The sequence below is a fragment of the Diorhabda carinulata genome, chromosome 2 (assembly GCF_026250575.1).
Source record: "Diorhabda carinulata isolate Delta chromosome 2, icDioCari1.1, whole genome shotgun sequence".
Lineage (NCBI taxonomy): Eukaryota > Metazoa > Arthropoda > Insecta > Coleoptera > Chrysomelidae > Diorhabda > Diorhabda carinulata.
The window spans coordinates 8002427-8016356 of record NC_079461.1 but is presented as its reverse complement, the minus strand read 5'-3'; the positions used below and the strand labels follow the sequence as shown (position 1 = coordinate 8016356).

At 32.0% G+C, this 13930-nt stretch overlaps 1 protein-coding gene across 1 annotated transcript in view; it reads left to right on the top strand.

The window, feature by feature from the left end:
- LOC130890767 (uncharacterized) overlaps window positions 1–13930 on the top strand; it is a 661979-nt gene that overhangs the window by 561193 nt on the left and 86856 nt on the right. Inside the window, exon 3 of the mRNA XM_057795070.1 lies at window positions 13187–13322. Coding sequence (XP_057651053.1) covers window positions 13187–13322 — 136 coding nt within the window. The remainder of the gene's footprint in view (window positions 1–13186; window positions 13323–13930) is intronic.

The window sequence follows — 13930 nt, the reverse complement described above, 5'->3', positions numbered from 1 at the left end:
CAACAAATATGGTAAGGCTTCAATTTGTCTGTACTTTAGCACATTCAAAACATCAAACAATATGTATAAAATTTTTTAAACAAATTTGGGACGTTTAACGATGTGAATTTCAAAAATTGGCATTTTCGCCTAAGTCACGAAAAGATAAGATTGTCAAGAAGTGAATCAATTCATCAAAAGCAGGGCATATTTTGTGGATCCATATTATCGGATATCAGATAATTTAATTTTTTCGGGATAAATTGTCTTAGAAAATTTACGTCTCTGTTGATGGAAAATCACTTCAAAATAATAGTAGAAACATTATAAAAAGATCTAGTAAAAAGTTATTGTTAATTAATTTTAATTAAACTTTCAAAGGGCTCCAAAACGTAACCACTCACACACACCATAAAAAAATGTTTTGTTCTCCAGCAGTTCAAACGTATCTTTCAAAGTTTTTATTTATTCTCAATAAAAGACAATTTTTTAAAAGAATTAAAAAAATGTTTTTTCGAATGTAACCTCAATTTGTTCCAGCATCAAGCTCACCAAACATTCTAACTTCTTGATCCTATTATTTGGATTCAATTAAAGTGATTTGCGAATTTTATTCCAATTAGGGTGCCGACATCAATGGTAGAAATGACTTTTTCTATGAAATGGAGGGATTCTATCTTGCTTTGGTCTTAACTCCCTTATTTTATGTATTACAAAGTTTTATAGAGTCTCATTTGAAAGGTTTCCAAGAGATGTTTAAGAGAGATTCAATACATTTTTTCTTTTCGTCTTTCAATTATTCATATTTCAGTTTGTACTAGGTCTATAACAAAAAAACATTCTTCGAATTTTTTTAAAAGCTAGATTTAACCGCCTCACAGGTTTTTCGATGAAATTTGAATGTTTTGAGTTATTTGTGAAAAATTCAAAATTTCATCTAAGAATAAAGCTTTGATTATGCAATCAAAATTAAAACTGAAGTGAAACTATAATCAAACTCAACTTTCTTGAAAGTAGTTGTAATTAAGGATAATTATAAATCACTGGTAAACCAATGCTCCTGATGCTGTCTATCAGTATTTCATCGTCTATAAAGAACATTGTTGACTTTCAGACTTTGCTTCTTCTTATTTTTTCAATATTCAAAGAACAAGGATATTGTAAATAAAATACCACCACTAAGACTGAGCTATTGTTTTCTGTGCGCATTACTTCACAAAATTAAGAAATTAAACTGAGAAGTTGAAAATTGGCGATATCTTAGTTCAATCTTAATTTGCATGAACTACAAGTACCATTTCAGAGTCTTTCAAAACTAGTAATTTAATTTGTTAGTTTCATTGTAATTTCCAATTTTGGCTGCATAAAATAAGCTTAGGTCAAAAAGTCTTGATTTTTCGATAAAACTTGGTACTTATATCGATTTCTACGGTTAGTTTCAACAACAACTAGTTGGAGTGGTATTCACCCTCAGAATAAAAGCACATATCGGCATATGGTAGACTTCTACTATCAAAATTTCAAGAAAAATGGATGCGTCATGATAGAAACCTGAGGTAAAAACCTTTGTCCACAGGACTATCCACAATTTCTATTTTTCAAATTAAATAATGAATACCAATAGCTTTTCACATGTCCAGATTTTAATTTGCCTACTTCAGGTTCGGTTTTTATTTTAATTGATGAATATTTTTATGGAATAAATATGATATGCATGATTAAAACCCATTATACACATATAATATCATTTTCTATAATATATAACATACCCCAGATTGTATTTGTTATGTCAATGTAAATGTATAATTAAAACAGTTTATTTACAGATATAAATTGTTCATTCAAATTTGATGGAATTTGTGGTTCAATATATTTCATATGAAAAACTTTTCGTCATAACCGTACACTTTTAAAATAATAAAATAATTGTAGTGTCTTATCCTTTCTTACTTAGTGAGCATTATGAAATTATAGGTAGTTCTTTTGGAATCTCAACAATGATATTACATAATAAATTCGACTATAACCGATTATTTCATTCCATTCGATAATTCTGTTTCTAATTTACTTGAACCGTATTATCAAGTAGCTAGAGTAACTGAGGTCGTAGGATGTCCTCAGATCGCGAAACAAACACTTAGTCAATAAACAAAAATATGAATTTATTTCAGGGACTATAGAGATGGAAAGTTTCAGACGGATCTCGGGAAAAAATTACTTGACCAAGAAAATATCAAACAATCCTGTGTCCTACATATCATTAACGAATTGATGACACAGAATAATGACGAATGGAACCTATATATTAGTCCCATGACAGATGATAGACCAGGAAAAAATCTCCAATAGGATCATGGAGTAGTGATCGATCTCGTAAGATGTTGAGTGACAACTTAGAGCCAGTATGAGGAAAGATATCGAAGAAGTAACAAGCGATGGAACTATCATAGAAGAAAGAAGTAGAAGTACTACCAGTATCCTTTTAGGGGATACTCTTAATTCAATATTATTCATAAGATTCGAATGAATATAAATTGAAACGAGATCTGCTGAAATCTCTGGAGTACTAGTAAAGGTAAACAATTTCACAACAACCTCATCAAAGCCGTACTGGATGATCTTCGACTGGAAGTGTGCAAGCTAGCAGACATAGTATGCATTTCAAAATGTGCGGTACATCGCATATGAACTTATTTGGACATAAGAAAGTTGTGCCCAAGATGGGTGGCGCGTTTTCTCACAATGGAACAAAAACAGCGTCGTGTTTCCATCGAGTGCTTGGCAACGTTTCACAAAAATGAAGCCGAATTTCATAACCATTGAAGAAACGTGGGTCCAGCACTGCACACGCCGGAAAAAAAACAATCAAATCAATGGACTGAGAAGGGAGAACCGGCTATAAAGAATATTAATACAAAAAGTGTTTGCATCAAGACAATGCACCAGCTCACACATCCGTTATTGTAATGGTCAAAATTAATGAATTGAAGTTTGAATTGCTACCTCATGCACTATATTGGTCAGATGTAGCCCCCTTGGATTATTTTCTGTTCTCACACTTGAGAAAATGGCTCGGTGGTCAAATATTTTCAAACCAAACGAAAGAGGTGATGTCGGAAGTTAATGGCTATTTTGGAGAAATTAACGATTATTATAAAAAGGATTTAGAAAAGTGTATGGAGCTAATAGAAGGTTACGCTGGAAAATAAATTTATTTTTTTTCCAAAACTTTTGTGTTTTCTTTATTGGACCAGCTTGCCTAAAAGGAAAACGGGTACTTATAAACTACTTTTTGGATATATAATTGACTAATTTGTTTCCTGGTTCTTTACATGTGATTATTATGAATGGAGATATCTATGGTCAACATCAAACTACTTTTTCTTAGTTCGCAAAAAATTCAAATCAGATCTGAGTCTAATTATTTTCCAAAAAAATATAGTATTCGATTAATTCAATTTAACCCATATTCTCCTTATAATAGATTGTTATTTAGATGAATAACAGGCACTAACAAAGAAGCATGAACGTAGTTTTCTATCTATAGAAATAAAGTAGTTAAGGAGAGAAAAGAATATTGCATGAGGCTGGAAAGTATACAAAGAATCAAAATGAAAAGTCGACTTTACTAAAATCAAGGTGCCAATACAAGAACGATAAGCCAATAGATGGAGAATAACGCAGAAAAATTTATTGCATATGAAAGTTTTTTTATAGTTGTTCCAATAAAAATAGCTCTTTTCTCTTTATCACGTTTAGATTTTGTACAATTTCATAATCTAATTTCATTCGACTATCATATATATTTTATGAAAACAAACATGAATTTTCACACATCAACAATACAAATTTTGTTCTCAACATTTCCACGTGTACAAAGATGTATGAATGAAAATGAATAGTTTACAATGGATGAATTTATAATCAATTTTTTAAGAAAATAATGGCATTTTGAGATATGTAAAATTCAATAATATAGTAACGTGAAAGTATTTTTCTTTACTCTGATTTTCTCAACATGTCATGTGCCTTGGCAATACCTCTCGAGATTCCAGCAGTAGTCAACCATCATATTTTTATTCAACCTATTTTGGTGCCTTTTTTCCATTTCTTTGATGGCTTGGTGAAACCGTTCATCTTGCTCTTCAATGTAATATCTGAGGTTCTCAAGGTCAAAATGTAGGAAGTGTCGTTTCACGCTCATGCGTAACGCATTTTCATAATGGCGTAACATTGTTCCTATTAGGTGTTTGTAATCGGCATCTTTATTGTTGCTGAGAAAACCGAGCACAACTTTTTTGAAGCTTTTCTAAGCTAGTTATCTTCTGATTCTCACTTTTTTCAAAGTGAGTCTTCCATCAAAATTCGAATTTGGTGAAAATCATCCAAATCATTTAATTCTGTTTGAGTAAACAGCTGTGCTCGTTTGCGTCTTTCTGGAGTAAATTAATCTTCTGATGAATTGGCCTCAGTCACAGATTCAGCTGGTAAATTCATCAAAATGTCAGGTGGAGATGGAATCGGTAGATCTGGCCCATGTGGCACAATGCTGTTATAAACAACGCTCTTTTTGTTTCTGGAACTATGTCCACTGCTTTTTACCAGACAAAAGTAGCATTCGTTTACATAATTACGGTTCTCGCCCTACGATAGGGATCTTGAAGGGCATTTGTTTCTTTTTCTCTGCCTTTATGGGAAGTTCATGATTTTTCTTGATCTCTAAGTATTGAGTTAAAATAGGTAAAGTATAATCTCTTCTCTAACCCATTAATGTCTCTGTCACTTCTCGCTATTGTAAAATTACTACAAATATAACAAATCACATCAGGATTATTTAAGCACTTCCGTTTCGAATCGCTTATTTTGTAATGACACTATTTTCACAGTTATCGGAAGAAGAACAAGAAAAGAACTGAGGTGAGATAGAGTGACGAATTAACTCGCTACCATATACTGTATTGGTTTCTATTAGTTTTCGCTTGCAAAAAAATTCTCCCACTGCACGGTACAAAAACACACTTTCTGGAGGAATCAAATAAAAAAATATGAAGAAATTATTTTTTATTTCGAAGATATGGTCAACGTTCTGCTGTCTCTCAGTGCAAAACATTTGAAATTTGGAGGCCAATACTTCTTAAAATGCTTCTGCAATAAAAACTGCTCTTCAAAACTATATTAATGTAAATCATTTGACGTAATTCTAAATGCCATAATGCTTCACAGTGAGAGAATTTTTTATTCTAATTATGACATTATTGAACAATAAATACTTAATGAAGTTGAGTTCCGACGCTAGCCGAACTAAATTAGTTAGACATTTTTTGTCTTTTTTAGAGATAGGAATTGTAATGTCTTTTATAAGAATTTCCAACGTCGTAACTAAATATATCGAGATATTTAACTAGGTACTGTGAATTACAGACATACTGTCAAAGACCCATTTTGGTAATTTCCTATAAGCTACGTTTTCTGTTTATTAATTCCATTATTTTCTTTTCTTTATTTTAATAATTCCCCGTGTATTCTATACGAAATAAAACAACATCCACTCCGCTGATGGTTGTTGAAATTCATTTTATTAATTTGATTCGCTGAAAACTAATTTCAACATTTTGTTTTGTAGACGTAATAATATTTTTCAATTCTTGTTAAATACTGTGAAATCATATTTTATCCATATAATTTATGCGGAAATTAATTTCTCCAGCCTATGGAGATCGAATTATATTCAAACCTTTTGTTTATTTAATTGGATTTTTCCAAGCATCTATGTTTAACCAAAAATTAATATCTCATTATTGAAAAATATGTGGATTCCGAAATCGAGCGTTATATGAAATGTACAGGGTATGATAAAAAATATTATATAGTAACTAATCGCATATAGTTAACCTACATCTATTTGACTAGTATATCTCATAGTTCTCATATATCTCATACACATCCGTTTTGGGGATATAGTGTATGCAATGATTGTTGTAAAACATGACTTTTGAGCAACGCTTAATATTAAGTTTTAAGTTGAAATAAAATATCAATGAATCTCAAAAAGTATTCATTTTTCTCGACGGTGGCAATGAAGTAACATTGATGAGTGTTCATGAGGATTACGGACGATTTAAAAATGAAAATTAGCCTGTCAAAGATGACACACAGTCGTTTGGCTTGAAATGATAAAATTCTGCAAAAAATACACTTCGTGAAGAACTTAAAAGTTTCGTACGGGCATAGAGCATTTTAACAAATGATTTACGAATGAAGCGAGGGAGCACATAACTTGTTGGGTGTTGAGATTGGGAGCAATAGGTCCTAGTAGTCACATGGCCGAATTAGCTAACGCATTTTCACAAAAATCTGGGGCCCTCTCTAAGACCAAAAAGCTATATACACCGCAACAGCTTATAATCTTCCACAAGGCCCAGATTTCGTACATCTTTGGAATATTGCATGCATATTTGGAGCTCGAGTCCCAAGCATATACTGAGGATGCTCGATTTAATACAAAAGAAAGAAATTGGATTGCTAATAGCATAGAATAAAGGTCGCTGATCTGACTCTGTTTCACCGATACTACCACGGCAGTCCGAGTTGTCCGATATAATCTCGTCAATTTATCGGGACTTCTTTCTTTATAGAAGTGCAAGTTCGTGAAATATGATACCAAAGCACGTCTTTCCCGAGCTCTACAGCCTACAGAAGTTTAAGATCAATTTCCACAGGTACCTCCAAACATCAAGCACTCGAACTACTAGAGGGTAATACGGTTTATCCTTAAAATAGGCTGGAATTCGATTATATAAAGAAATAGGTACGAGTGTAATACAATGATGTAATGAATAATCAAGTAATAAATTAAATTTTCACATATAAATCATTAAATACTTCTTTTCAATAAAAGAAGGAAAAAACACAATTTAACTCTTAGAAGATAACTAAAATGATAGTGTTTCAATTCTATAATACAAATTATACTGATATTTGATATACTTCCTGAACCTTTCTGATCAACGACGTCCAATATTTCTTCTGACACCTGGAGAAAAAAATTGTGCGTAAGTTGTTCGTAGGATTTTTTTTTATTCAAAATAAATCGATGATGATATTTTGACACCATGACATGACGTGTTTTGTAATATCTTCCATTTTAAAAATGTATTGAATTTTATTACTTCCCTGTTTTGACAGACCAGTGCGCTCTGCTCTCCTCGGCACTGATAGTGAAACTTATCGAAAGCAACCCTCCTGAATAGAAGCGACATTTCATCCCCAGTTATCTAAACTTTGACGGTTTGGATACCTTATTTATGCTTGTAAACTGTGTATCAGACGGATTTATATTACATAATATGACATGAACTTGATGGAACAGAACAGAAAGAAAAATCGGGACTTCATCTAAACACGTTACATAATTAAACGCAATTTGTGATATAATACTAAATCTCCCTAGAAATATATCCCAAAAAGTTTCCATTTTTTAATGAAAATTGATTTCAGCATACATTTATCGAATTCCATTTAGGAAGTGAAGAATCATGAATGAATCCGTGTTTGGAAAATAAATGAAAAAATAAAAGATGAAGAAAAAATCCATAGGATGTATGAATTTAATTTACTAATAAATATTTGAATCATTTTTGATATATTTGATGTATCCTTTGAAATTATAAGAAAGTAATAAATACATTTATGTACTTATTAGTGTCTATAACATTTCAAGGTTATCGTGACTTCGTTCACTTCTAAATAATTAAATATTAATATTTCTTGCATTTTTAAAATGGGTAGACGGATACAAGAAGAACGTATCTAGTAAGGCAGCAGTTGCGAGCAAAACATTCTCGATATTATGCAACTGCATTAGACGTTTTTAAATGCCAAAGATGGTTTTTATAATGTCAGATCCGCAGATTTTGATCTCTCTGACTCCTATGGATCAGAAAAACCAATAGTATCGGGCAATGACATTCTAAGAGCTAAATCCATGTTCGACAATCGAGGACCTCAAACATCCTTAACCAACCCTGGTGAAATATTCAAGATCAAATGGAGCAAATTAGAAAAGAAAGAAGAGCAAGTATTGGGGTCACCTATAATCTATCCAAAAGCAACAAAGTATTCAACTGTACTATATAGAAACGTGTTTTGATCGCTTAATTACTGAAGACGAAATATGAATTGCGAAAATAATCTAAATTAGGAAAGGCAGTAACTCTTCCCAAATGAATTACTACCAAGTACTGCGCAACCAAGTTTTCATTCTAAAAATGTGCTCCTGTATGTTTGAGCTCTTGAACAAAACTTTAGATATAGTCAAAAATATACAAAAACATTAACTAGAATAATTTGGTTTTCTGATGCGCAGCCCTGTGAGTTATAATCTTCTTGACATTGTGGCTCAAAAATTTTCGTCAATGGTTCGGGGAATCAACAACTGTGAATCAGTAAATGAAACATTTATATGGTAGCCAACAAAAGAGGCAAAGATCCATAACAGTCCCGGTAGCAAAGAAGAAGTATGTTTCATATGTTATTCTTAGGTGAAGGGGTGGAACCTGACAAACTATTAATACCAGACAAACCAATTGTCAACAAAAAAGCCACTATTCTTTAAATTGACAATGCACGACCATATTGAACAAGACGAACTTTGTAAACAATTACCGGATTAGGTTGGGAGGTTCAGTTTTACCCATGATACTCACGATGTCCATTTATTCAAAACAAAAGTTTTCGTAATGGCAAAAGATTTGAGATTATATGATGTACAAAGTAACGTCTTAAGATATTTTACTCGAAAACCTGTAGATTTTTATCCGCCCTTGATAAAAAAATTCGTACCCTAAAGGGTACTGTTACTGATAACAAAGTTAATGACATTATTGATCATAAATACAAATAAAAATTTATTCGTTTGAATCTAATTAAAAAAAGTGACATTACAATATAATCCTTCTTTGAGGAAAAATGTTGTCTCTGAGAATATTGCTTATGCTTTCTAGTGAAAAAAGTTGTAAAAGTCTCCTTGTTTCGATTTCCATAAATTTTTCAATACATTACATGGCTGAGTTATAAATTTCAATCATTTATTGCAAATTTCTCAAGGTTTCTATTTCAAATTTCAAATGATTCGAGACAACTTTATAGAAAAAATTTTATCCCTTAATTTTTTTATTCGAAGCTTTTTTATATATGCTAGAAACAACTTAATGTGAATATTTCCCAAATTAATTGCGAACTTGAATCAAGTTAATTTGAATATTCCATTAAACAGAAATGAATTAGAATATTTGGAAATTATAAGCATCACAATGAAGATTGAATTTTGCTTTGAAGTCGTCGACAGACGTACAGATGACACTCAAACTGGACGCATTGTCCCGTATTTTTCCAATCAAACCATATTACAGTTTTCACACATCTGAAAGTTAGTAATTTGGTATTGAGTACCTACTTAAGTTTGATTAAGTATTCTTTTTGATTTTGATACGCTGGTTGCTCGAAAGAGAAGTTTCGTCAATTTGAGCTTTGGATGTTGTATTCACTAAATTTTTCAATGTTATAGGTATAGTTGAGTTAATGGGTGATCAATGAACGTTTTTTGCGATACTGATAGGCACCATATAAAACTAACAAATCAAGCACCTTGTCTTGCACCTTTCAACCTCACTGGGCAAACTATTTGAATCTCGCCACTATAAGTGTTTTAGTTTGTCTTTTATCAGATGTTTCCTTTTATCTCCCCAGTTTATCTTACGAGCATATGTACTAGCCACACTTTTGAATACACTGAGTATGGGTTTTGGATGTGTTAGTGGTTTCGTTCTCATCAGTTTGGCGTGCGAATTAGCCTCGTCGTTGCTCGAGTTCCTCCAATCACTGGATTGACTACGTTCGTAATACATGTGTGAAAAAAATTGTGGTCTTTTGCATATGTGAATATTTTTTCTTATTTTCCATTTCAATAGCGGCAATTATACGAAGTAATAATAGTTTTTCTCCTTTGCTGGATAGTCGATTGAGATTGTGTGTATATTGAAATACCGACTCCATAAGCGTGCCAGTCGATTATTGCGTTTTTAGTCTTTTCGTTCAGCATCACCGGTGTTTGCTCGAAGACGTTCAAACCTTGGCAATGGTTAATGATGGATGAATGAGTGGAATCATTGCCACATTGTGCCACATAATCATTACACAAAATTTAGAAAAAAAAAAACAATTTGCTTACTTTGAGCAATTCTAAGGAATCAACCATTGAATGGAATAAAGCTAAATTTTTTTGTTTGAATATTATATTTACAGGAACAAAATTTGTTACATAATCACTATTTCTATCCGTCAGATCAAAAAAAAGGAGGAAAGTGGAACCTACAAACCTACCAATATCATTCGATGTAGTTCCTCGTAACGCGGCATTTTCTTGAATGTAGCACGCTCACAATTGTTCTTGTGGGGCTACTTCCAATGATTATTATTATTATTATTTATAAGCTTGACGACTATTCATTTCAGTTAAATATAACAAAATAAGACAAGGAGGCTTGTTAAAGAAATAAATGACGAATAAAATTCGTGTGTCTTATTCTATTCTCTTATTTTTACTATTGTTAAAATACCTAGAATTGCTATTAATAGTTTTCAGCTCATATATAAGAAAAATGATACCTATGTAATTTAAATATAAGAAAAGAATAAAATTAATTTCTTGTAGTTTCCGCGTACAACTTTCAAGCGCAAAATGGCAATCAATACCCTAGCAGAATGGAATTAAATGCCGGACATAGCTTTTAAGTGAACATGAACAGTAAAAGTTGAATGTTACTGTATGAAATGTTAAGCCCAAGAGTCCTAAGAATCCATGGAGTTTATAAATTCACTTGAAATTATTGTTATAATTATTTTTTTGACAATTTGTTGTAATTGTTTGTTTAGTGTTCCCGCATTTTATATTGGAAACCTCGATAGGGCTCTCAAATGGTTGATCCTAAACTGTATCCAACCATGGACTCGATAATCAATTGTACATTATACAGAACTTTTATCGAAACGATCTAAATGTAGCAATATTCTCGTTGGTGAAGATGTGCTCCTTAGGCTAAGCATTATCTTATCACTTATCGTTTCAATTAACGACCTCTCAAGGAGATTCCTTATTAAGAACATCTTTTGTTCCGCTTTGTATTTTGTATTCCACGATAGAGTGTCTTCTTACAAAGACAAATTCTTACATAACAATGCTATATTGTCGTTCATAAAATATCTTATATTTTTTTTGCTCTAAGTATGAGATGATGAATTAGATCGTGATGAAAATATTAATTTTTCATCCGTACTTTTGGAAAGTGGTATCAAAAAATACAAATAACCAGCATTTTTCAGTTTCATCTAATGATAATGGCAGTGTGGATCCCGACTGACAAATGATTTATTTTTCTGTTTACTTCCAAAATGTATTTTTATCGGAAGAGACCCTTAACGTAATTTACTAAAAGCGTTTTATGTTTTTTCTTTCGTTTCCTTCATTGTTGTTTCCACCTTTGTGTGCTAGATTCTATACCGGACTGAAATGTATACAGAGTGATTGGACTTAATGAAATTTATTTATTGGATAACAAGATTCATACAATAGTGAAATAATACATTCTGATCAAATTTGTCGCAAGCAACAAAAAAAAATTTCTACGTATTTAAATACAAATATTTTCATCGCATTCAAAATAGGTTTCTTCTCAGCTAATACAAGCATGCCAACGCCTAATCCAATTTTCTTTACATTTAGGTTAGGTTGGGCTTACTGTCTAGAATGGTCATCAGTAAGCGAATTACTTTTTATGACTCCAAAGGCGTGTTTTTATAAGCAGGCTTTTGAATTTATAATGGAGACAAAAGTAACAGGGAGCCCAATGGAGCAAACAAAATCTCTTCCGCGACCTTTAGATTATGATTACCAAGCACTATTTTCTAAATTTTTTTTAATTTTATCTATGGTGGGGGATGGGCAACTTGTATGAATAGTTGGTGCCACTCAAATATTTGCATATGCGATAAAGTAGACTCCCCAAAAGACTTCTGCCATATTTCAAACGATTACGTAGCCTTAAATTCATTGAAAGCACAACATTTCAACCTAACATGATGCTCAACGGTTTTTATAGGCCGAATTATTTTTCGTAAACCAACAGCAGACAAATACACTAATTGCACTATTGCGCTCAAATTTCACAACTAACATCCAAAAAAGTTAGCAATTTAGGAGAAAGAACTAACCGATTTTATTCTTGCACATAGTCTAATTGCACCAGCTGCAATTTAATTAGAGCATACTTTTACCAGGTGTTCAGGTGTGCGTAAAACTTCACGCACTGCAAAACGTTCGTTCTGTTCAGCAAGTTTCATTTAATTGGCATTATATAAAAGATACAATGGTTAAAATTTGTTAGCATTCATGGATTTGCAACTCAAATTGGAGTTTATCAAATACCGAGGCTCTTTTCCGCATAATATAAATCAAAACACAGCCTCAAATTCACAATTTGTTTTAATGTCTAGCCTTGTTGTTGTATTCGTTACTTGATCATAACAATAATGATAAAAATCTTTTTTTTAGTAAGTACTTTAGACGACGGGTGCATAAAATTTGCGCACGCTCACTTGCGGGAGGTCCCAGGTTCAAGTCGCGCTCATTCCATTTTTCTATTTATGTACTATTAATTATTTTAGGTGAAATTTATGCATGCCGAAGAGCAGAATTGTAAAATTTAATAACCGCACAAAGTGTAGTTCAATGAAAGCGTTATAGTTTCTTCTAATGAAAAAATAAACTTTATGCACTAGTTCCTGAGGAAAATTACTATAAAACTTCATTATTTTGATAGAATTTTCGCTAGTAGAAAAAATATTTATTGCGTTTAATGTGTAGAGGCCCTTTTTCGACTTATTTGATTGTTGTACAATATTCACAATCGTCGAAAAAAGACTACTTCACATTCTTGTTACATAAATTAGCATTTTAGATTTTCATGGTGATTGTCAGAGGTCGTAACAGCCCGTGTTTGTCCTCTGAAATTCACCAAGTAAAAGATATTTTCTGTTTATCCTGTACACAAGTCCACTAAATATTAATATGATTATCTGAGATGACAAGAAGAGGAAAATAACTTTATATTTATATATTGATAGTAGCTAAACTTTTCAAACTTTTTTCCAGATGCACAATTCGACAGAAAGTGTTGTTGTTTTGTCATCAGTTCAATTATCATCCACTGGTTTGTACAGATGCGAAGTATCCGGCGAAGCTCCTTTCTTTGAAACTGTAACCGATCATCAAAAAATGACAGTTGTTGGTAAGTCCACTTAAATATTAATCTAAAGTGCAATTAAATTTATTTCCGTATATAATTTAATTTTAAAGTTAATACATCTGCCCCTTAAATCTTGAAGTACATAATTTCTCAATACTTATTTATCCATTTCGCCTACGATGTTTTAAATCTCATCCCCAACAACTTGGCTTTGATCTTGACGCGTACCTTTTCTTGCTAATGTTATTCTGGCGTAGAACAGAACAAGGGTAGAAAATCGTCGCTGAGAATTTTTGGAGTGATGTAAAACTTGAAGTATACTCCAGCCGTATCCCGTTCGAAAGAAAATTCCACGTAAAGGAGAAGAAGAAGTTGAAATGACATTGTTTCTCCACTTTATTTAATCTTCCAGTATAAAGAGACAGCGCCTCTAAGTTTCTACCGGGAAGCGTTTTTTTTTCTTTGCTCAACTTCTTTTGTTGAAATAAAATTTGGATTGTCGCGGTTGGGAAAAATGTGTAAATTAAAAAAAAATATTTTCGTTCCTAGAGATTATTCGCTTGTATGTTAATTTTGAGTTGTGCATGCTATTTTTTCCTTGTAATACAGAATTATTTGTATGAAGAACTGAGTATTATTGGAGAATTTAT